Source organism: Gordionus sp. m RMFG-2023, chromosome 2 (assembly GCF_954871325.1).
Source record: "Gordionus sp. m RMFG-2023 chromosome 2, tfGorSpeb1-WG-v2, whole genome shotgun sequence".
In the NCBI taxonomy this organism is placed as follows: domain Eukaryota; kingdom Metazoa; phylum Nematomorpha; class Gordioida; order Chordodea; family Parachordodidae; genus Gordionus; species Gordionus sp. m RMFG-2023.
In genome coordinates, this window is record NC_088776.1 from 36,186,173 (window position 1) to 36,212,099 (window position 25,927).

The window sequence follows — 25,927 nt, forward strand, 5'->3', positions numbered from 1 at the left end:
CACTACGCGTCCCCGGTCAAAAAACCTTTTTTTTAAAAAAATAATAGCAGATTCATGTTTAACTTTTTAAGGAGATTCAGAAAATGGTATTAATTAAAAAAAAATTTAAAAAAAATTTTTTCCAAAAAAATTTTTTTTTGGCTAAACTACGCGTCCCTACGCGTCCCCGGTCAAAATACACTTTTTTAAAAAAAATCAAAACGGATTCATATTTAGCTCATTAAAAGAATACAGAATATGTAAATATTATATATTAAACTATTTTATAACTTAGTGATTTTTTCAAAAAACACTTTTTTTTTCAAAAACACTACGCGTCCCCGGTCAAAAAACCTTTTTTTTTAAAAAATAATAGCAGATTCATGTTTAGCTTTTCAAGGAGATTCAGAAAATGGTATTAATAAAAAAAATTTAAAAAAAAAAAATTTTTCCAAAATATTTTTTTTGGCTAAACTACGCGTCCCCGGCCAAAATACAGTTTTTTTTAAAAAATCAAAACGGATTCATATTTAGCTCATTAAAAGAATACAGAATATGTAAATATTATATATTAAACTATTTTATAACTTAGTGATTTTTTCAAAAAACACTTTTTTTTCAAAAACACTTTTTTTTCAAAAACACTACGCGTCCCCGGTCAAAAAACTGTTTTTTTTTAAAAATAAAAGCAGATTCATGTTTAGCTTTTCAAGAAGATTCAGAATAATTTTGGTAGTTGAGAATTCAAATAAAATATTTAAAAAAGCCAATGTCTAGCCCATATTTAAAATTAAAAAATTTTCAAGGATATCTATTTTAAATTTTACCCAAGTTGATTTCTATCATAAATGTAAATTATGATATTTCTAATACCCTTACATTGCAACATTTTTACCTCTTTTTCTCCTAAATATTAATATTTTTATGAAATATATTAATAAAGCATATTTAGTATCGTATACACCTAACTAATTAGTAATTACCCATCAACCCCGTCATTCTGATTAAATTAAATTAATTTTATAAAAAAAATTTTTAATATATATATATATACAAATATATCAAAATATAAAATTGACGGGGGGGGCTCAATGGTTAGAACGTATGCCTTCCGAACGATAAGTTGCGAGTTCGAATCCAGTATTGCCATAAAAAATTTAAAAAAAAAATTTTTAACATTAGCGTGATAATAATAGCTCTCGATTTATTTAACATTAAGATGATAGGAAAGTTGATAGAAAAAAAAAATTTTAACATTAGGAGATAGGAAAGTGAAATTAACGTTAAGAAAATATCAAAGTTGATAGAAAAAAAATACGAAAACGTTCATTTCTTGATTACATTTATTTTAAATTTTTTATGGCAAAACGGGATTCGAACTCGCAACTTATCGTTCGGAAGGCATACATTATAACCATTGAGCCCCCCCGTCAATTTTATATTTTGATATATTTGTATATATATATATTAAAAAATTTTTTTATAAAATTAATTTAATTTAATCAGAATGACGGGGTTGATGGGTAATTACTAATTAGTTAGGTGTATACGATACTAAATATGCTTTATTAATATATTTCATAAAAATATTAATATTTAGGAGAAAAAGAGGTAAAAATGTTGCAATGTAAGGGTATTAGAAATATCATAATTTACATTTATGATATCAACTTGGGTAAAATTTAAAATAGATATCCTTGAAAATTTTTTAATTTTAAATATGGGCTAGACATTGGCTTTTTAAATATTTTATTTGAATTCTCAACTACCAAAATTATTCTGAATCTCCTTGAAAAGCTAAACATGAATCTGCTTTTATTTTTTTAAAAAAAAGGTTTTTTGACCGGGGACGCGTAGTGTTTTTGAAAAAAAAAGTGTTTTTTGAAAAAATCACTAAGTTATAAAATAGTTTAATATATAATATTTACATATTCTGTATTCTTTTAATGAGCTAAATATGAATCCGTTTTGATTTTTTTAAAAAAACTGTATTTTGGCCGGGGACGCGTAGTTTAGCCAAAAAAAAATTTTTTTTTTTAAATTTTTTTTATTAATACCATTTTCTGAATCTCCTTAAAAAGCTAAACATGAATCTGCTTTTATTTTTTAAAAAAAACGGTTTTTTGACCGGGGACTAGTGTTTTTGAAAAAAAAAGTGTTTTTTGAAAAAATCACTAAGTTATAAAATAGTTTAATATATATTATTTACATATTCTGTATTCTTTTAATGAGCTAAATATGAATCCCTTTTGATTTTTTAAAAAAAACTGTATTTTGACCGGGGACGCATAGGGACGCGTAGTTTAGCCAAAAAAAATTTTTTTGGAAAAAATTTCTTTTTAAATTTTTTTTTATTAATACCATTTTCTGAATCTCCTTAAAAAGCTAAACATGAATCTGCTTTTATTTTTTAAAAAAAACGGTTTTTTGACCGGGGACGCGTAATGTTTTTGAAAAAAAAAGTGTTTTTTGAAAAAATCACTAAGTTATAAAATAGTTTAAAATAAAATATTTACATATTCTGTATTCTTTTAATGAGCTAAATATGAATCCGTTTTGATTTTTTTAAAAAAAGTGTATTTTGACCGGGGACGCGTAGGGACGCGTAGTTTAGCCAAAAAAATATTTTTTTGGAAAAAATTTTTTTTTAAATTTTTTTTTTATTAATACCATTTTCTGAATCTCCTTAAAAAGTTAAACATGAATCTGCTATTATTTTTTTAAAAAAAAGGTTTTTTGACCGGGGACGCGTAGTGTTTTTGAAAAAAAAAGTGTTTTTTGAAAAAATCACTAAGTTATAAAATAGTTTAAAATATAATATTTACATATTCTGTATTCTTTTAATAAGCTAAATATGAATCCGTTTTGATTTTTTAAAAAAAACTGTATTGTAGGGACGCGTAGTTTATTTTTTAAAAAAATAAATTTTTGTAAATTTTATATAGTTACCGTATTTTTTTTAAATTAAAAAAAACATTTTCTAACTCATCTTATAAAGCTTAATAAGATTTCCTATTAATATTAATAAAAATAAATCGTTTTGACCGGGGACGCGTAGTTTTTGGGGACGCGTATTTTAGTCATTCCCCTAAAAAATTATTTTGAGCTGTATACACAAAAAATATTTTTAAGAATTCTCTTGTCAATATATGTAAGGAGCAAAAATATTTTTTTGGTAGAGATCACTTCTATATGGTGACTTGGATAGCTGGGGTCACCAAATATCAATATAGAAAAATATCTGAATAAATACTGATAACCTGGTTAAGAGTTTTTAGAGGTTTGATTCAAAGGTAACCAATTTTTTAAAGGTTCACGGTTTGTAAATAATACCGGTTCTGTTTGAATCCCTACAGCTACTATATTTCTTTAAATCCAATTTTTCCCCAATGTCAATTAAGGCCATTATATCTCCCCTCTATAACTATATTTGTTTCTACCATGCTATTAATAAATCAATTGTGCTTGTTTTGTGAGTTTATAGATTTTAGTTATCTCACAAGATTCAAATAAATAAATATATTGAAATTTATTTTTATATCTTTGACTTAGAAATTGCTATTATTGTCTATAAAAACATAGTCAATTTAATTTGAAAATTAAATTTAAAAAAATAAACTATTAAAATTTGAAAAAGTGATTTAAGGATGTGGAAAATGTTTTTTAAAAAAAATTGAAATTAGACCAGGCAATTGGTGCATAGAAAATTATGGAGCCATATAATTATTATTTTGTAATATTTTGATAAGCCAGGCAGTGCCTACATAAGAGAGGTGAAAGAACAATTTGCCTCCAATTTTTTGATGGGATTTAGAAAACCGAAGTGAGGTGTAGGGCAAAATAAATACTATTTGTAATTAAATTAAAAATAAGTGATATCAATTGAAATTTATTTGGATATCTATTTAATTTTAATTGTTGAAAGGAATTTTGTCAAGTTTTATAAATAAATCTATAATCTGTTAAGAAAAAATTCTTAATGCATTTTACAAACATACATTTTTCTATCTAGCATAAAAATTTATTATATATAATTTGTATATATTCAAAATTAGATATAAATTAATTTTATTTAATATTCACATATAGTTGTTTATCTAATTTTTAAATATTGCCTTAAAACGTCATGAGCTTGAGTTTCTCTTCCAAAATGCTATAAATATATATAAGTCAGGTAGAATAAATTATGTTTACCCTAATAACAACACAACTACATCCAACAACCTTTCTTGGTTTTCCTTCTTTATCAATTTTACAAAGTCCCGCCATTTCACCTAGAGTTTTACTATCTTCCACCTTATATATAATATGAAATTTAAAAAGGATCAATATAAATATATGTACTTCTAATAATTTAATCCCATGTTCATTACATAATGCTTTAATTAATTTGACATAACTTTGTTCATCACAACTTTTAGATAAAAGACATAACTCAGCAGCTCTCCTGTAAATTATTATAATATTTAAAATATGTTAAATACTTGTCTAAATATTTAGTGGCCTCTCTTATACCTTTAACAACACCATCATGTGCTAGAGCTATTTTAATAACTTCTTTAATTGCAGTTTCTTTGTCCATTCCTCCTAAAATTTCACTATTAAAGTATATAAATATATCTTTTTTTTAATTTTAAAAAACACCTTCCAGGATCCATGAAACGAATGTTGTATTAGCTGATATAAAAGGAAAAATGTGATAAAAATTTATACAAATTAACTAAATTTTATAATTCTTTTAATTTAAAATGATAATTTTATTGAAGATTTTTAATTTTAAAAATTAGAAATAATAGTGTCACATAGTCACATCTAATTGTATAATTATAATAAGAATGTGATTAGTTTAAAATTTGTTTATGTAATATGTAGGATAATGGTCAAATATAAAATAAACAGCTATAATCAATTAACATTAAAGTTAAACGGCTCAATTTTAGTCTATTTTTTAAAATGGTTAACTCGATATTTTATCCATAAAATTATCACATAAGCCTGAAAATTATCCTAAATGGCACAAAGATGTGGATATCTATTAAATAATATTCTCTAGGTTTAGGCAATATTTTCCTGGCAAATAATTAAGTTTGCCCTTTTAAAAATCTGTTCAAATTTAGCCGTTTAACAACATTAAAGATTTCTTAGGGCTAAATATTGGCATGCAAAAGCTACGGCTTCTAGCATGGGGAGGGGACGATTTGTTTGAAATTATATATTTAAATTGTATCCCCTTCGTCTGTGTATAGTAATTTAATTATATTCTAATTTATTTTTCCCCTATTTACCATGTAAATTTTTTATTTAGACTCATTCTCATTTTTTCAATAATATGCAACAACATTCAAAGAATGTATACCTTTTGAAATTTCAAAATTTTACTTTTAAAAAAATTGGCCCACCTAAATGATCATATAAAATATCCTTAAAATAAAATTTTGGATTCGGCTTTCTGGTAGAATTTGCAAAAACTAAACTTGGGATGGGACAAAGACAATACTTATATTTCTTATAGTAATATCATTCAATCTTGAAACAGTGAATAATTAATTCAATAAATATATAAAAATTCTCATTATCAGCATAACAAATCATTCATACATGTCTATCCTCGTCAATTCTCAATTCATCTTTTGTCCTTTATTAAGCATACAAATAATAAAGGTAAAACAATATGTTAAACAAGGATTATTATCTTATTATAATGGTGCACAAATTTTTATATGTTACATTCATTCAATTAACACCATTTATATTAACTTAACTTTTTCATTTAATTGTTTAATAGATTTTTTGTATATATAAAGAATAAATTTATTATATTTTTTCAGTTGAAATATTTATAAAATATATTTATTTAATAAAAGTTTTAAATCTTTTTGTTAAATCTTGCTTTACTCCCTGCCAACCTTAACAAAATACAAGGCATTTCTAAATATATTATTTAATAAAAAATATAAATTTTTTCGATTGCGAATATAAAAAAGAATTACAGATGATAAAAAAGGTTAACCTCAATTGATAGTATTATTAAAAACCACACATGACGATATAATTCTTAACAACCTACATTGACAAAGGGTCATTAAACTAATATAATTATGTGTTATCATCTTAGACAATGTTTTATGGAATTAACTAATTACTAAAAATTTGTAGGCCTAACCAAATTAATATTTCTTATAGAATATAATATAAACAACTAATCCAAATCCTAAGACTATGTGGATTAATGATTGATACTGCTGCTAAGTCAACGTATATAAATTTTCTAAATACCAACCTAATTTTCTAAATACCTACCTAAATTTATTAAAATGTAATAAGACCCTTGTTATTTAATTTACGTGATCGAATCCGGCCTCTTATATTTCATTCCCAAAAGGATGGAACCACCAAGTTTGAATAAGAAAAAAAATATGATCTATATTGGGATTCGAACCCAGAACCATCAGATTGATAAAAGACGATCTTGCCGACTAGGCCACACACGCTTAACATAAATTACGATTTATGCAATTATATATTATAAATAAATTTGGTAGTACCTATCCAAATGAAAAATAAACAAAATATAAATTTGATGGATACTACCTTGAGGTGACTATACGGAGGTTAGACCAATGACATATAATAATATCTTGACTGACGATGCATTCATAGTAAGCATTTGAAAGCGTCGTTGAATGCAAATTAGTGGCCGGCCATTTTGGTAACCCATATAGTAATTATTTTTATGTTAAAAAATTACTATTAAATTGATAATTTTTTTCCTTATTATCGCGATGATCAGACAATTCTTTAATAAAGTTAGCGTCATACTCATAGGAATAAATTGGCCTCTCGTTTAAAATTTTTAATAATGATATGGATAATCAAAATGGCGTCCCCAGCTGTTTTCATAGATGTACACTTTTAATGAATGCATCGTCAGTCTAGGTATTATTATATGTCATTGGGTTAGATCTAGATGACATTATGAAGCTAGATAAGTAATCGATAAAATTATTGTGAGATATTATATTTCTAAAGGATTATATTTTTAATGATATATAAACGACTAGACAGTTATTGCTCAATAAAATTATGCAAAATGCTCTCAGCAGCAAGAGTAATAATCTTAATTGCCACACAAATAATAGATGCTGGTTAATTTACAGTAGCCATGACATTCACGATGTAAACTCATATCAGAATTTATTATGATATATAAATTGATAAAACAAAGACACTAAAAATCTTTAGAAGAAATAATTATGCAAATATCTCGAGTTATTTACACGACAATGATACAATATTAGAAATGAAACATTTTGTAACTATATAATAAGGACCTGAGTTATATGACGAAAGCAATTAAGATTTTATATATTATTGTTGCACAACCTCTAATTGATATATTATATCGTAAAATAGTAGTAGTTTGTAATAATGTCAAAAATATACTGGTATTAAAAATTTAACTCAAAACTGTTTTTCATAGAAGAAAAATATAGTTTTCCTAAACACGTAAATTGAAAAAAAGAGAAGAAAAATATCTAATAAAATTGCATTCATTTTAGGATGACTAATAAGATGTTAAATTTATAATTATATTTTTAAATAAATGAATCGCGTTAAATTGAATGCAAATTGTTACTTATATTTATTATCAAAAGTATATATTATTAAAATATTAACTGAAATATATTATAACTGTCTAATACGTCTATAAAAGTGGCATTTTAAATAATAACAAATTTTATATAAAAGAAGATCGTCAACTATATGTCTACTTACTTTCTATAATGAAATATCCTTATTTGGACCATATAATATATTTAGGAGGAGGCATGGTAATAAAATTTAAAATGAATAATATAGTTGATTAGTGGTTTTGAACTCGGTTATACAATATTTAATTTGTTATTTCAAATAATAAATGATTATATTTATTTAATTAGGGTTACAATTTAAATAATGAAAATAAATTAAGCTTCCACTGTTAATGTTAAATTAATAACTAGACATTATGAGTGATATTGATATTCCATTTTTAACACAGAATTTGATTACAAGCAGACATAGTGAATATAATTTATATATATTACTAATCAAATAAATAAAATTCCACTCATTTAATAAAATCAGATAGTCTTATTAGTTTTTAAATAATAAAACATAATTTATATGTATTAATGGAATCTAATAATTAAAACAGCACTCATTTAATAACGATTTAGATAGTCTAATTAATTTTTTAAATAATAATCAAATTTATATAAAATACTTTATAAAATTATAAAAGAAATCGATCAGGGGGCTATCAAAAAATATTTTTTTAGTTCAGAGGGATATTAAGGAGCCAATACGGAAAAAAAAAATTTTCGCATAGGGTTATTCAAATTTTTCTAGGGACTCTACTGTCTATTATATAAAATTGGTTATAAAATATTGGGTAAAATGCCACTTTTATAGACTTATTTGGCCGTTATAGAATATATTACAGTTAATATTTTAATAACTTTTACTAATAAATGCTTCTGATAATAAATTAAAGTTACAATTTGCATTCAATTCTTTTACGACATCTATTTATTAAAATATATTACTAAAAATTATACAACTTATTATACATCCCACGATGAATGTAATCTTATTAGATATCTTTTCTTCTCTTCTTTTTTTTACATATTTTTTAGGAAAGTTATTTTTTTTCTTCCTTGAAAAATAGTTTTGAGTTAAATTTTTAATACGAGTATATTTTTGATATTAGTACAAACTACTATATTTTAAGATATAATAAACCAACTAGAGGTGCGCAACAATAATATATAAAATCTTAATTGCTTCTATCATGTCACTCTGGTCCTAATTTTATAGTTAAAAAATGTTTCATTTCTAATATGGCATCTTTGCCTTGTAAATAAATCAAGGCTTTAATATATTTGCAAAATTATTTCTTCTAAAGATTTTTACTTTTGTTTTAGCAATTTATTTAATATAATAAATTCTGATATGAGTTTACATTGTGATAGTCATGATTATGACTGCAAATTAACCAGCATTGTGTGGAAATGTAATTTAAGATTATTACATCTTCTAATGAGAGCATATAATTGCATCATTTAAATGAGCAATAACTATTACGTCGTATCATTAAAAATGGAAGTAGTCATTTAGAAGTTTAATATCTTACAATAATTTTCTCGATTACTTATCTAGCTTCATAATGTCATCTAGATCTAAACACCATATAGTCGATTAATGTTAGATACTGTTTCAGGGTCGGTATGACCAGGGGCGGACTGACCATACAGTTGGGCATTTTGCGCACGTGGCCGCGAGAAAATGTCGATTTTTGAGGCCGATCAGAGGAAAATATCAAAAAAGAGGCCAATTAGAAAAAAAAATATTATTATGTTCACATTACGTTCTCTTATCAGTGTCTACATGGCCGGGTAGGGTAGGAGACAAATGCCTCCAAAATATATTGGCATTTTGAGGGGTGGGTATTAATTGGGGGGGGGGGGGTAGATATTGATTTTAGATTGGTAGGTATTAATTTTTGGGGGGATATATATTGATTTTTGGAAGGTAATTTTTGACTTGCAATATGATATTTTAAATTTAAAAATTGATAACCAAATACTGTAAGATTCTTTTTATTAATATCACTATATCATCGTGGATTGGCAAATATTTTTTTAAGGGGGTAAGAGTATAATTTGAAGGAGTTTTTCTAAATCAAATTTTCTGCCATGTAGATGCTGTCTCTTATCATTTATTTATTTTTAATGATATCTCTATGATTTGAATATCACATTCCTTGACAATTTTCATGTCGTTTACTATAATTTAATGCATAAAATACCACGCTTGACGCTATACATCATTACCACGTTCTTTCCTTTGTTTTTTTTCCAAATGAAGTAAAAACGCTTTCGTTTGAGTAGAGTGAAAGCTAAGTTTTGATTAATTTATTATATTACATTTTTATACATTGATTTATTGTAGAAATAATATAGCCAAAATTTCTTGTTCTTAATTCATTGAAATCAAATAAAATTCAGGTCAGTGAATCTGATAAAAGGATGGATGCTTGGGTGAAACAGATTAATTCATCTGGCCAAAATAAGTTGAGAAATCTGCAAAAAATAGGTTAGATAAGGTGGCAGACACATAAAAAGCCCTTAGAGGATATATAGCAAAGAGAGTTTGCTCCCAATAACGATAAATACACTTCAATTTATAATAGATAATAAATTAATTTGAGACAAAAACTTGATAATTTATGTAAATTTATGACTCTAAGTAGAGCTATAATATATTTGGAAATTTATGAAATAATTGGGCCACTGTCATATCTTCAAACTAAAAAAATAGGTACTTTTTCAGCATGGAAAATGATAGAAGATGCTAAGTCTTATGTATCATCGATTATTACATCGATTCAAAATAAAGCAATAAAATGGCTTCTAATTTAATGAAACACTTTAATATTTAAGCTCCCGGAGAGTATCAGGATACAGAATCCTCTGCCAAAAATTCGAATAGGACGAGCGAAGAGAATATATAGTGACAAATGCCAAGATAAAGGTCCTCAAGGATCGATTAATCTTTATAGGTTCGGAGTATTTCGTCTATTATAAACAGCTTGTCGGAACGGCTCTCTGCGAATTGAGAGCTTATTTTGAATGTGCAATATTTACATCCTAGACATTTTGATGAAATAAATAGTAAAGATATATATATTGAGTGTTAAATTACGTAACGAATAATGTTCATTTGCCAGTGTATTCAAAGATTTGGTAGCAGAATTAAATGAAACAGACGGTGATAGTAGTTACAAGTGAGGAGTCAAATGATGAAGATGGAATATTATAATATGATAATAACTCAGAGTGTCATAATAAATGTAACAAGTTAATATGAGTGTATGAAATTTTTAAATGATGCAATATGCATACAAGTGACACTAATTTATTTTTGGCATATGAATGCATTTTAACTTTGTCATTTACGCAGGTTAATTGCGAGAAAACATTTAGTAAATTAAAACTAAGCTGAGAACTAATATTGACCAAGAAAAATTAGAAACGTTTTTAATGATGTCAGTTGAATGAGAACCATTAGCGCAGATTGAACTAGAAGATATTCTTGTATATTTGGGTAAAGGTTCAAAGTTAATGAGAGATTTATATATATTTCCTTAATTCTTTTATTTGAATTTTATTAATATCTATTTACAATATGATCGGTGCCTGAATTTAAAAGTGCAGCAATTTTATACACTGTAATATTGTATAACTGCAATAATTTTATATGTGTAATTAATTGATTTGATATATTGAGTATGTATTTTTTTATATTTAACATGTGATGTATGATTTGATTTTATTGTGCAATATAGTTATAAATCTAATATAATATATATATGTGCAATGAATATTATTTTACTAGTAGATAGCCCGTCAAAAATGACAGGGAATGAGAATTTTCTTCTTATGCTAGATGTTGTTATTTGAAAATTATATCCAATTTTATTCTTTTTACCCCCTCCCCCTTCAGGCCATGTTCAATCTATTAAAACGGCAGGGGTGCCTTTGATCGTAAGACACTTCATCGTATTTTTCGTCCAACTCGTCCAATTCGTTCAAAATGGAGATTAATAATTTTGAAATGGTAAAATTTAATTTTTTACCATAATCTTACGTTAAATGTTAATAATTCTTTTGGAATGTTAATATTTCTTTTGGAATGGTAAAATTTAATATATATTATTCAAATATAGAATATTTAGCAGGTTTCAAATGGCAAAATATAATTGCTACAGCAAATTAAGAAGATTAATAGGTTTAAAATGGTAAAATTTAATATATATTATTATTCAAATATAGAATATTTAGCAGGTTTCAAATGGTAACAATACAACCTAGGATATAATTTATAATTAAGAAGATTAATAGGTTTAAAATGGTAAAATTTAATATATATTATTATTCAAATATAGAATATTTAGCAGGTTTCAAATGGTAACAATACAACCTAGGATATAATTTCTATAGCAAATAAAGAAGATTAATAGGTTTAAAATGGTAAAATTTAATATATATTATTATTCAAATATAGAATATTTAGCAGATTTCAAATGGTAACTAGCTCTTACACAATATCAAAAGAACAACCTAGGATATAATTTCTATAACAAATTAAGAAGATTAATAGGTTTAAAATGGTAAAATTTAATATATATTATTATTCAAATATAGAAAATTTTACAGATTTCAAATGGTAACAATTTATCTTAGCTCTTACACAATATCAAAAGAACAACCTAGGATATAATTTCTACAGCAAATAAGAAGATTAATAGGTTTAAAATGGTAAAATTTAATATATATTATTATTCAAATATAGAATATTTAGCAGATTTCAAATGGTAACAATTTATCTTAGCTCTTACACAATATCAAAAGAACAACCTAGGATATAATTTCTATAGCAAATTAAGAAGATTAATAGGTTTAAAATGGTAAAATTTAATATATATTATTATTCAAATATAGAATATTTAGCAGATTTCAAATGGTAACAATTTATCTTAGCTCTTATACAATATCAAAAGAACAACCTAGGATACAATTTTTACAGCAAATTAAGAAGCTTATTTTATTATTCAAATTTATAATGTATATGACATATGTTAATTATTTCAAATGTATAAATCGAATACAAAAATATAAACAACTAATATTTATTTAGCATGTATAAAACAAATATAAATTATTTACAATAAAAATTATATATTATCAAATAAATTTGAATTATATATTAATTTAATATAAGCTGATGCTTTATCAGCAAATTCTAAGGGTTGACATGGAGTAAACATATTGCCTAAAAATAAACTGTTTATAAAAATAAAATAATTGATGAAACTAGTTATAGTAGTTTGCTACAGAGAGTTGAGATGGGGCACATATATTGCCTAAAATTATATTGATTATAGAAATTTTAATTTGTGAAACTTGATATGGCATTAACAGGTTGCATGTTCTGTGTTACTAAGGGTTGACATGGAGTAAACATATTGCCTAAAAATAAATTGATTTAGTGATTTATTTATAAAAATATTTACCAATATGTGATTTACACTGTTCTATGGTTTGATCCTGCATCTCTGTGAACCTACCTGATTGTAAAATATCCCGTCCTAAGCAACTCCTTTGTCTACACCTGTAATACGATGTGGCATTTATTACTCTATGGATGGTATATTCTAAATCATTAAAACATAAAATATCACGTCCTCTTTTGGATTTTTTATTAGTAATTTTGTTTTCTAAAATTAAAACTAAATTATTTATATATAATTAGATTGCTAACTTTGAATTATAGTGGGATTAATTCTTCTCTCAAGAAGAAGTTTGATATTGTTTGACACCGTTTTAATTTCCATTATTATGATTAAAATTAAAAATATGTTTACACTTTTGTATTTCCCGCACTTTAATGGACCAATCACAGAATTGGACGAAACTTTACGATGAAGTGTCCATACGATCATAGGCACGGAAATCATTAAAACTAAGACTAAATACTATGATTTGAGTAAGAATAAATTAAAAGCTTTTACTTGACAATACCAATATTATTTGTTAAATATTACTGATCACTCATACCTAATATTTAATATTAAAAAAAATTCCCAGGCAAAGTACAAAGCCATAATAATTTTAAAAAATTCTTCCAAGCCCAATGAAAGATCATTATAATTTTGGTAGTTAAGAATTGAAATAAAACATTTAAATAATTATAATGAATTTAAAAATACAATAAAAATCAGATTTTCATGGGCCTTGCTTATTTGATCAGGCCGAGCCCAGGTCTGAAAAATAACTTGTTTTAGGCCAATGTCTGACCCATAGTTAATAATAAAAAAATTATCAAACGTCCAAGCTCATAATTTTCCCCAAACCCAGCCCAATATAATTTATAAAAATATTTTCCAAGCCCAGTCCAACTCATAATAATTTTATAAAAATTTTTCTCAAGCCTGGCCAACCCATAGTAATTTTCAAAATTTTTCCCAAACCTGGAGATAGGTAAATCTCTAAAAACCATATCTATTTTTTATTCTATCTTAACCCAGCTCACCCCTACTTCAGACCAAGGTCAACCCATTTAGACTAAGAGTGAATACTATTTTATTGATATTTAAATTAGCCTTTACCTGAAGGCCATATAAATATTCTGTGTTAAATATTACACCTATGCCTAATATTAAAAAAATTCCCAAGCCAGGTCCACGCACTTGGGAAAATTTTCTCAAACCTGCCAAAGACCATAATAATTTTGGTAGTTGAGAACTGAAATAAAATATATAAAAAGTCACAATGCATTTAAAAATACAATCAGAATATGAAAGTTGCATGGGCCTTGGTTTTTGATCAGGTCTGGCCATGTTTTCAAAAGAAATTTTTTGGCCAATTTCTAGCCCATATTTAAAATTAAAAAATTTTTTGAAAAATGTTTAGCAAGCTACGTCCAAGTCCAAATTAATTGTGAAAAATATTTCCCAAACCCAGGAAAATTCAGAATAATTATTTTTTTTCTTGGATCCTGAAAAATAGTAAGGGGTTTATAAAAATTAAATCTGTCTAATATATGTATATGTTAATTGGGAAAATTTTTCAAAATTATCATTAAATGAAAAGGAAATATCTGATTTACCTAATGAAATTCACGAATACACATTAAAGTACCATTCATCCTAATTTAAATTTTAAACAAACCACCACCTTTCCGAATGATTTATTATTTAGTTACAAATTCAGCGTCTACATGAGTGGGAGGGGTAGGAACAGTTTGCATCCTATTTTTTTGAGGGGGTAGGGGGTAAGCTGCTAATGGGGGTAGGATAAATTTTTTTGGGGGGTTATCTATTAAATTTTGAGATGAAATAAGACAAAATTTATTGCTGTAAAAATTAATAATTTTATTATAGTATTATTATCAGAGACCTGCAGAGGTACCATTTGCACGGCCCGGCCCGGATTTAAAAATTTAATACCCGGCCCGTATATTTTTTAAAAAAAAAATTTCAGGCCCGGCTAGGAATTTTTTTAAAATTATATTCGACCTGGTATATACAAAAATTCACCTATGAGGTATTTTACCATATTTTTCAGCGAGTATTATCGCTTATTATTTAAAAAATACATGTAAAAAGCTAATATGAGAATATTATATTGAATTTATAAAAATTATAAAACTGTTATTTATAAAAATGGATATTTTGAGCATATACTATATTTTATATTGCATTTATAAAAATAAAACTAATATTCATAAAAATGGTAATAATATTTGTCATATACTATATTTTATATTACATTTAAAAAAAATAAAACTAATATTTAATTTATAAAAATGGAAAATATTTTGAGAATATAATATATTGTATTTAATTTACTATTTAATTTATAAAATAAAAATAAATCGCTATTTAAAAAAATGCATGTATAATAAATAGTATTTTGGAAATATAATCTAATTGCACAATGTTAATATAATTTATTTTCTAATATAAATTTTTAACAAAAGAATATAATTGTATTATATAATATTGTAAAAAAAAATAATGAAAAATGTTGGATTAAAAACTTTCATGACTCAAGGTAAATATAATAAATGCAATAAATATTTGACAGTTTGCAAAGTAAAAAACCAGCATGATTGACGAAACCCTATACTCAAAAAAGATATTAAAAATTCACAAATTATCATGAAGAAAGAGAAGCATATCTACCTTTTCAGGTTGAAGATTACTTCTTCTTTCTTCAAGAATTCTCCCAGTAGTGGAAAATTGCACTTAAAGCAGGAATTGCCAATTTTGCTAAAATTGGAAATTCGCTTTGATGAGCCGCCCACCACTTTAACAAATTATCCACCTTAAATGTTTTATCTATTATTTATGTAATTATAATATTCATCATCGGGTATTGACATATTACCAGAATTACCATCGCCCCATTCATAAAACGATTCAGTTTATTTAACAACAGTCGTAATTTGACTGGTCGATGGTATTTCATTTACTTCCTGAGCCTCTTGTAATTTAATATAATCTTTTATATAGTTTTCCGTCATTTTGCGATCTGTCCCTGACTACATACGTAATTGCTTGAATTTGGGACAGAGAAAAAGAGAAATAAAATGATACTTGTGTAAAACAAATTTTTCAATTAAAAAATGCTTTATATTAAGTAAAATCAATTTTATTTCTCCCTTTCTCTTTGAAAGGTATTACAAACTTTAAGAAGTGATATTCCTTTATTTGATTGTTTTGGTAAAATATATTCTAAAAATTTAGATATGAATTATAAAAAGATATATTAATAATACTTGAATATTGGGGCTTATTTAAGATATTCCTTTATTTGATTGTTTTGGTAAAATATGTTGTAAAAATTTAGATATGAATTATAAAAAAAATATATTAATACTTTAAATAAATTTGCAGGAAATTAATAATTAGATCGATCTGTGGGTTGTTAGGTAGTGTTAACCATCACCCAATATTATATAAATCATAACTATAATATAATATAATCTTATAACCATTAACTCATAATGTAAAAAAATTTTATAAAAAATATTAAGGCCCGGCCCGGGTTTAACAATCTTAGGCCCGGCCCGGATATATTTTAAAAAAAATTTTTTACGCCCGGCCCGGATATGTTTAAAAAAAATTATTTTAGGCCCGGCCCGGGTATATTTAAAAAATTTAAAATACGACCCGGCCCTGCCCGGGCCGGGCCGGGCTTAGGGCCGGGTCTGCAGGTCTCTGATTATTGTAATACAATTAATCGACCAAATCTATATATTGCAAACAATCATACACATTGTTTTCCAAATAAACTATCCTTATAAATATAATTTAAAAGGTTTAGATGTTTCAGCAAGCTCATAATGCCATAATAATTAATTCATTGTAAATAATGGAGATTTTAATTAAATTTATTATCTAAAAAATAAATTCTTTATATTCACAAAATATCGATAGTTAGTAGTAGAGATAGATTAATTTAAGTTATCCTTTATAAATTATTTGAAAAGAGTATCAATAAATAAATAGGTAAAAATAATGATAAAGAGACATCGCCGCCGAAGGTGGCGGGGATTTTTTAGGGGGGTAGGCAAAGGTTTTTGAAGGGGGTTTGCATCCAGTGAAAATCCTGTCATGTAGACGCTGTACAAATTATAAAATTAAATTTAATTTAAGAAATTGATATTAAATTACAATAGAAAAAATAAAAAGATATTTTAAGTTATCAAATAATAGTAGGCTAACTACAATCGTAGTCAAATTATATATAAGTAAAACAATAATGTTATACATTTCATCAAAAATGTTATACATTTCATCAAAAATGTTATACATTTTATCAAAAATGTTATACATTTCATCAAAAATGTTATACATTTCATCAAAAATGTTATACATTTCATCAAAAATATTATACATTTCATCAAAAATGTTATACATTTCATCAAAAATGTTATACATTTCATCAAAAATGTTATACATTTCATCAAAAATGTTATACATTTCATCAAAAATGTTATACATTTCATCAAAAATCTTATAATAAGTTATGAATAACATACATTCTTTCTACAATTATGAAGTTATGAGAAAATATACAACACTATATTATAATAGATTGAATTATTTAATGGTATTTGAAATATTAGTAAATGAACAATTTTTACAAAATTATTTAATTCTTTATTTTATTCTTCAAAATATTACACTGCTAATAATCTCTGCAATTTCTCTTGGAATATCTTATCTCTTAAACCATACAATAAATATATTACAATAACTCAGATCGTAACATTAAAAGGTGCTGGAAAATAAGGATCTACTATATGTCAAACAATATATATGGTTAAAAAAAATATTGATGATATTACCAAATATTCTGAGTCAATTTTAAAATTGACAGACAAATGTAAAATATTAAAAGGCAAAAATATAAAATAGTTTTTTATTTTAGGAATCTAAAAATTGACATCTCGGAACAGTATTATTTTATATATGTATATAAAATTAACTGCATCATACCTTAATGAAATTGCTATCCCTATGTCTAATGATACTGTACATTATGTTACTATTATTTGTTATTTATTATTGAATAATATCTAGATCAAGATAATGCCAACAAAGAAAATAAACCCTATAGTTATTAATAAAAATATTCCTATTCCTACTCTTAAAAGATATTATATCATTTCTATTATAATTTTATTATATAACTCAAATATAATAATTTATATATATTTTATGGAAAAATTATCTTTCAAAATAAAAGTTATTATTGGTTTTCCAACTGTTTATTAAATATTGATACAATATTTACAACAATAACCATTATCAAATAATAAGTTCATATATTAATAACTGAAAGGTAATATATAATAATAAATACAATTAAATATTTACATATCTTTTAATAAATAACTAATAATTGAATCATATCAAATATTTTGAATATTTTAATTTTTTTAAAACTTAAATGTGTCCAAAATGTTGTTATTAATTTGTGAATTTTGAGGATTTTTTTTAAAACATTTTGGACGCAGCTTAGAATAAAATTTTAGTTAATTATTATTCAATAAATTTTTTGGATTTAAAGAAAAGTTATTTGGAGAATAGAATAATGTTTCTTAAATTATAAAAATAAAATTTGGTATCTATTCTATCTTCAGTTTTGGAATAATAATAAAAATGATTATTTTAGAAAGGAAATATTAAAAATATACACATGAATTTCCTATAAAACCTACATTTATTGTTACATTATAGGAATTAATAAATTAAAATATTGGTTATTGAATAGTAATATATTTTAATTTATATAACGTACATTCATTATATTTATTCAAATAATATTTTTATTTTTTGTTACGAATTCAAATTCAACTTATATTACTTTTTATTTTTCGTAACCTTACTTTTTGTTTAATCATATATATTATAATTTTATATAGTATATATATAGCATGTGTATAAAGAGAAAAAGAAGTTAGTTAATAATAATAAAATATATTTTTACATACTCGCAGGTATAGCCATTCCTTCTTTCTTTGCATGGTGCCCTGGCTCTGGGTGGTGGACTAGAATGAGATCACTACCTAACCTATTGAGATGACTGCTTAACCTATTGAGATGACTACCTTATTTATTGATATGACTGCCTAATCTATTGAGATGACTACCTAATTTATTGACATGATCAATACCTAATCTATTGATGACTGCTTAACCTATTGAGATGACTACCTATTGAGTTGACTACCTATTGAGATGACTACCTATTGAGATGACTACCTTATCTATTGATATGACTGCCTAATTTATTGATATGACCAATGCCTAATCTATTGAGATGACCAAGAATCAAACCTTAGCACGTTCTTTCATGCAAAAAGCTTATTTCTTCATGGTGTCCTGGCTCTGGATGTTGGACTGGAATATATCAGCACCTAACCTAATGTGACAACCTAGAAAGAACCAATATGAAAGTTGGACGTTAGGTTATGAATTCTATATTGTGAGACCAATGATGATTACTTATTATTCTAATCCACGTAAGAAGAAAAGTTATTATAAATTAAAATTTTATGCCGAGATAAAGGCATATTGTAAATTTACTTATTAAAATAACTTAAATGTAAAATCATAATGGATATATTTGAACACACAAAAAGCCTTTAAAAAATTATTTACTTAATTTCTTAGTGAAATATTGATATTTTTTGATTTCTTGTATGATGACCAATTGTTGTAAATTAACTAAACCTAAAGATGAATTCTTAGATATAATTAAAAATAAACCGTTAAAAATCCTAAACAAGAAGATAAAACTTTAATTTTAAATATATTAAAATGTAATTAAAACATATGAATTAAAAGGTTTAAATCACATGATTGATTTAAATAACCCTTATAAGTAATACTTAATATGATAAAAATGTTTTTGAAATAAAGCTTTTGAAGACAAGTGTTACATCTTCATTTTAGATAAATATTTAAATGATGTGATGAGATCATTTTCTAAAAATTTTCTTATGAAGAATTTTTATTAAAAATAACACTTTTTGAATTAAAACTAGGGTGTGAAATTTAAATTTTTTATTTAAAGAGAGGGAAATGTAAATAATATTTTATTTGCATATCTTAACCTCGGAGATTGAAACTAAATAAAAATAAATTAAATACTAAAACGCAAAAATTAATTAAACACTAAAACGCGAAAAAAAATATTATTCGTAACTTATTGATAATAACGATTTTGAAAAATGATAATAATAACAACTGAGCACTACGAGCAAGCTACATGAAGTCACGATTTGTAAGGACAACATTTGATATGGATATCAAACTCATGATTTAAACAAAAACGTGCAAAAACGAACAAACCAACGATTTGGACAAGGCAACGATTAATGACTTATGCAACATTGACAACCAAAACGATAAACCATTTGAACAACAAACTCTCTATGACTTCTTAGATGAAATTATGGGAAGGCTTGTAGAAGAGGGAGAATGTTACATTATAGGAATTAATAAATTAAAATATTGGTTATTGAATAGTAATATATTTTAATTTATATAACGTATATTCTTTTGTTATGAATTCAAATTCAACTTATATTACTTTTTATTTTTCGTAACCTTACTTTTTGTTTAATCATATATATTATAATTTTATATAGTATATATATAGCATGTGTATAAAGAGAAAAAGAAGTTAGTTAATAATAAAATATATTTTTACATACTCGCAGGTATAGCATCCTTCGTTCTTTTCATTTATCATAAAAAATTATTTAAATGCTTTTAAGACCTTCATAAATACTCTTTTAATTTCTCCCTTAACAATCAATCTTAATTGCTATGTATACCTAATAAATTAAGACCCTGGATTTTGACCCTTGACAATAATCTTCTAAATAGCCAATGGATACCACCACAGAGTTTTTGTGAGACAATCAGGTTGACCTTATATTTGATTTAAATCTATGATAGGAGGTCTTTGTTTAAAAGAGTATTTATGAAGGTCTTAAAAGCATTTAAATAATTTTTTATGATAAGTGTAGATTTTATATGAAATTCATGTCATTTTTATTATTATTTTAAAACTGGAGATAGAATAGATACCAAATTTTATTTTTATTATTTTAAGAAATATTATTATATTCTCCAAATAACTTTTCTTTAAGCCCAAAAAATTTATTGAATAATAATTAACTAAAATTTTATGTTAAGCTGCATCCAAAATGTTTTAAAAAATCCTTAAAATTTTCCCAAATTAATAACAACACTTTGGACACATTTAAGTTTTAAAAAAAATTAAGTTTTAAAAAAATTAAAATATTCCAAATGTTTATCAAAGTATATTTTAAAAATAGTTTTGATAATAAAATTGTTTTACCCCTAAATTCCTAGAGACAAACTGTGACATTAAAACTCTCCTTTATTCTACCCAGTTTGAAGTTTAAATTTCTTTGAAGCCAATTTTAAAAGACTTGAATATTCCAATATATTAACGTTTCCTGTAGGTTAACTATATAAACTATAAAAAAAATGGAGATGATAGACTTACGCCAAATGGCGTATTAGCAAAAAATAAAAGTTATATTTTTTCTTATTTATACGCATTTTCCGAATCAATAAAAAAGTTACGAAAATTTAACGAATTATTTAAAATTTTTATTTATAATAAAATGGATGTATAAATAATAACGTGAACGAAATTTAGTAAACTATAAAGCAATATGAAAATTTAAAATACATAAATCTTTATATACCAGATTTTAGAATGTCACCAAAAAGTACTATAGTAATACCTTACTTATTTCCCAATATTTAGTTGACTCAAAAATAGTTCATACCAAAGGTAAATTGTTAGACAAATTTATAAACCTTTTTAATAGATTTAAAAACTCTTCTTTTAAATATGAAAGAAGGAGTTATATTTTTATCCTATAAAGATTTACAAGATGCTATAAAGCAATATGAAAATTTAAATTGTATAAATCTTTATATATCAGATTTTAGAATGTCACCAAAAAGTACTACCATAGTAATACCTTACTTATTTCCCAATATTTAGTAGTTCGTACCAAAGATAAATTGTTGATATAGACAAATTTATAAACGTATAGATTTAAAAACTCTTCTTTTAAATATGAAAGAAGGAGATATATTTTTATCCTATAAAGATTTACAAGATGCTATAAAGCAATATGAAAATTTAAATTACATAAATCTCTATATATCAGATTCAAAAATTTTAAAATCACTTCTTTTTGAAAAATTTAGATATAAAAGCATAAAATTTCTTTGTATATTTGGTGGAAAGTACAATACAAAATGGATAGGTCAAGCAATTCCATGTCTATAAAACAAGGATATCAATTCCATTTGCAAATTACATTCATGAAAAACAAATTATTTGTCAAGAATATGCATGAAAATCACAATCATCCCCATGGTAAAGGCACATAATCTTGAAATTATAAGGATAAATATATAATTTAACTTAGTGATATGGATAGGCTTATAGGGTTAATTTATTAAATTTTGATAATATATTTAAGATAAAAGTATGAAATAATGTTTTTAAAACAAATGAAAAATCAATTTTTTGATTATAAAAATACTATCTAATTTTAGATGAAAATTTATACCAATCATTACCCAGACAGAAAGCTTAATGAAGCACAGTATAAATTTGTAGTTGAAGCTATAACTACAGGAGGAAATAAATCCAAAATAAAAAATAAACTATTTTCTGAAGGAATGTTTATAACCCTAAGAGATTTGCATAATATAGACAAAAATACAAAAAAAGCTTATGATAATGATTTAATTACAATGATAGATAAAGTTAAGGAAGATAATGATGCTAATATGGAATTATATACTGTAGATGGGAATCTAATTGGTATATATTATCAAACTCATCAAATGCAGTAAATTTTTTAAAAATATTCTGAAGTTATATGTGTCGATGCAACATATCGATTAAATAATAGGCATATGTATAAACCAAAAATAAAGAATTTTTCATGAATAACGCCAGCAAAGTAGTATTTCGGTTTCAAATCGGTTATCGGTCAAATCACGATATTTTTAAATATTTTATCGGATAATGTTTTACACGTATTTATAGATAAATAAACCAAAAATTTTTCAAATAATATTACTACCAGAATATTTGATAATGGTCGGTTTTGAGCTCAGCATTCGGTCAAATAATATTTTTAATATTTTTTGAATGCTTAACACGTTGTACACGTATAAATCAAAAATGAATAATTTTTGATAGATAACGCCAGCAATGAAGTATTTAGTCATTGGCCCGGTTTCAAATCGGTTATCGGTCAAATCACGATTTAAAAATATTTTTTGGGATATTGTTTTACATGTATTTATAGATAAATAAACCAAAAATGAACTTTTTCCAATTAATATTACTATAAAATTTGGTCGATCGAATATTTAATAAGTGGTCGGTTATGAACTCGGCATTATGTTAAATCAGAATATTTTCAAAATATTTTTTGGGATAATGCTTATCACGTTAATATACATGTATAAACCAAAAATAAAAAATTTTCCATGGATAACGCCAGCAATCCAGTATTTCGGTTTCAAATCGGTTATCGGTTAAATCACGATATTTTTAAAATGTTCTTTGGGATAATGTTTTATACGTATTTATAGATATATAAACCAAGAATGAACATTTTCCATTTAATATTACTACCAAATTTGGTAATTCGAATATTTAGTAAGTGGTCGGTTTTGAGCTCGGGCATTCGGTCAATCACAATATTTTCAAAATATTTTTCAGGATAATGCTTAACACATATATATACACGTATTGATCAATAACGCCAGCAATATGTGCCTTACAAATTTTCTATTATTTTTCGATTCTAAACCTACTCATTAAATGTCAAAGAAACCTATATTTTTAAAATTTTTTTTAGGTTTTTCACATGTATTTACACCCAAATATATTAAAAGCGCTATCCAATAATTATTCTGGTTTCCTAAGAATATATTTTCATATTTATGCATTTAACGCCCTCATATGGATTTATATTTGTTAAATTTTAAAAATGAAAAATAAAATTTGATTTGTAATAAGCTAGTAAATATATTTTTTTTCCAATAATATTACGTAAAATTAGAATTACAAATTATTTGATATTTAATTTCAATTTTTTATTTAATGAAAAATTGATATATGTACATTAAATAAAATATTTTCTGAAAATTATTTATAAATAAAGATTTTATTATCAAATTTTGATTGATTATGAGTAAAATACATTTTTAGTAAAAAATAGAATAGTATTATACGTAGACCTGTGCGCAGCCGGCTCACGCCGGCAATTTTATTCACGCCGGAACAGCCGCCGATTGAGATCAGCGGCGTGAGCCGGCTAGCCGCCGATTTTTCTTATGGCGGCGGCGTGGCGTGTATAATACTTAGAATATTGTTTAATTATGTTTATATATTAAATTATTATTATTTAAATTTGAATATTAAAATTAATATAATAAAACATGAATTGTATTCTATTGCTTTATATAAGAGAATAGTGTATATCATTTACATTCATTCATACACCATATTCATTTCGGCTATATTAATTATTTTTATGAATTTGCGCGTTTTAAACCACCCAACTCTCTCTACTAATCAAAAATCAAGTTATGTGTGGAAGTACTTTGGAAATCTTATTTTGAAGAATGAGAATAAGAAAAGCACGATAATGCCTGATTATATTTATTGTGAACCTTGTTTAAAATTGGGGAAAAAAGATGAGGAAGATTCGGATAAAAATAATCCATTTTCAGAGTAATTTATTTTAATTTTAGACTTATATATATATAATTTATATTTTAGTTATGATATCAAATGTTATAGCAAAAATATAAGTACGAGTAACCTTTCTCGTCACTTACTTAATGTGCATAAATATCAGAAAAAACTAATAATAATAAATCCATTCAAACTCTAAAAATGTTTCTAAAGCCAACGCCAACATGTAGCAAGAATATAAAAGATAAAAAATGGCTCTTAGGTTAGTATTAATGTTTATTAATATTCATTTTAAATTTTTAACTGGTTTGTTAAATTAATTTTATTAAGCTCTATTTGTTCAAAACAACTAAATTTTTTAGTTTGTTTTGTCAGCTCTTATTTTGAGAACTTTTTAATGTACAAACTTAATATATAATTTATTAAAATAATTATGTAAAACTTTAAAACAACTAAATTTTTAGTTTGTTTATTGTCAGTTCTATTTTGAGATCCAATGCATAAACTTATGTATAATTTAAATTAATAAAATAATTATGTAAAACTTTAAAACAACTAAATTTTTAGTTTGTTTATTGTCAGCTCTATTTTGAGATCTTTTTAATGTATAAACTTAATATATAATTTATTAAAATAATTATGTAAAATTTTAAAACAACTAAATTTTTAGTTTGTTTATTGTCAGCTCTATTTTGAGATCTTTTTAATGAATAAACTATCAAAACTAAATCAAATTTTTTATTTGTTTCTCTTTTTTAAATATCTTTTTTCTAATAGGGCGAAATTATGTTTTGATGTGCTGCTTAGATTTATTGCCATTTGATTCTATAAGCAATAATGGGATGACAGATTTTCTAAAGGTTTAAAATTTAAATAAAATTATTATTAAAAAATAAATTGACTAAAAAAATAGAAATATAAGATAATTGATTCCTCATCAGAATTGCCTAATAGGACAACTATTAGTCGGGGAGCACTTGATGATGTTTATTGTTCTATAAAGGCACATGTTTTAAACCTGATTGATGCTGGTCCAAAATTCTGTTCCA

General features: G+C 24.7%; 2 protein-coding genes and 1 long non-coding RNA gene across 5 annotated transcripts; 1 reads left to right on the top strand and 2 right to left on the bottom strand.

The window, feature by feature from the left end:
• Positions 1-3,913: 3,913 nt before the first annotated feature.
• Positions 3,914-4,733, bottom strand: LOC135923571 (small ribosomal subunit protein eS12-like). The gene is made up of 5 exons (XM_065458396.1): positions 4,624-4,733; positions 4,464-4,577; positions 4,324-4,426; positions 4,174-4,275; positions 3,914-4,132 (listed from the first exon to the last, which is right to left on the bottom strand). Exons 1-5 carry the CDS (start codon positions 4,635-4,637, stop codon positions 4,073-4,075), a joined length of 393 nt encoding a protein of 130 aa, XP_065314468.1. The 5' UTR covers positions 4,638-4,733; the 3' UTR covers positions 3,914-4,072.
• Positions 4,734-11,653: 6,920 nt separating this feature from the next.
• Positions 11,654-12,332, top strand: LOC135925180 (uncharacterized). The gene is made up of 6 exons (XR_010571567.1): positions 11,654-11,718; positions 11,759-11,821; positions 11,865-11,934; positions 11,978-12,053; positions 12,100-12,193; positions 12,240-12,332. It is a non-coding gene; the product is annotated as an uncharacterized LOC135925180 (long non-coding RNA).
• Positions 12,333-12,719: 387 nt separating this feature from the next.
• LOC135924992 (uncharacterized) lies at positions 12,720-13,542 on the bottom strand. Of its 3 annotated transcripts, none has more exons than XM_065460123.1 (5): positions 13,345-13,542; positions 13,097-13,300; positions 12,987-13,052; positions 12,898-12,946; positions 12,720-12,855 (listed from the first exon to the last, which is right to left on the bottom strand). In XM_065460123.1, coding segments are annotated over exons 1-5 (516 nt in total). In that variant the 5' UTR covers positions 13,541-13,542; the 3' UTR covers positions 12,720-12,854. The 3 variants fall into 3 exon arrangements, 2 of the variants coding, with proteins under 2 accessions (XP_065316195.1, XP_065316196.1); XM_065460124.1 differs by having other exon boundaries at positions 12,727-12,855; positions 13,097-13,237; XR_010571482.1 differs by having other exon boundaries at positions 12,728-12,855; positions 13,097-13,269.
• Positions 13,543-25,927: the final 12,385 nt, after the last annotated feature.

Coding starts and splice junctions, on each gene's coding strand:
- LOC135923571 (XM_065458396.1), bottom strand. Junction 4,427..4,463: donor GCCACTAAATATTTAGACAA/GTATTTAACATA, acceptor AATAATTTACAG/GAGAGCTGCTGAGTTATGTC. Junction 4,133..4,173: donor GTAGTTGTGTTGTTATTAGG/GTAAACATAATT, acceptor ATATATTTATAG/CATTTTGGAAGAGAAACTCA.
- LOC135924992 (XM_065460123.1), bottom strand. CDS start 13,540: ATGATTTCCGTGCCTATGATCGTATGGACACTTCATCGTAAAGTTTCG. Junction 13,301..13,344: donor TAATCCCACTATAATTCAAA/GTTAGCAATCTA, acceptor TTTTAATTTTAG/AAAACAAAATTACTAATAAA. Junction 12,947..12,986: donor ACCTGTTAATGCCATATCAA/GTTTCACAAATT, acceptor ATATAATTTTAG/GCAATATATGTGCCCCATCT.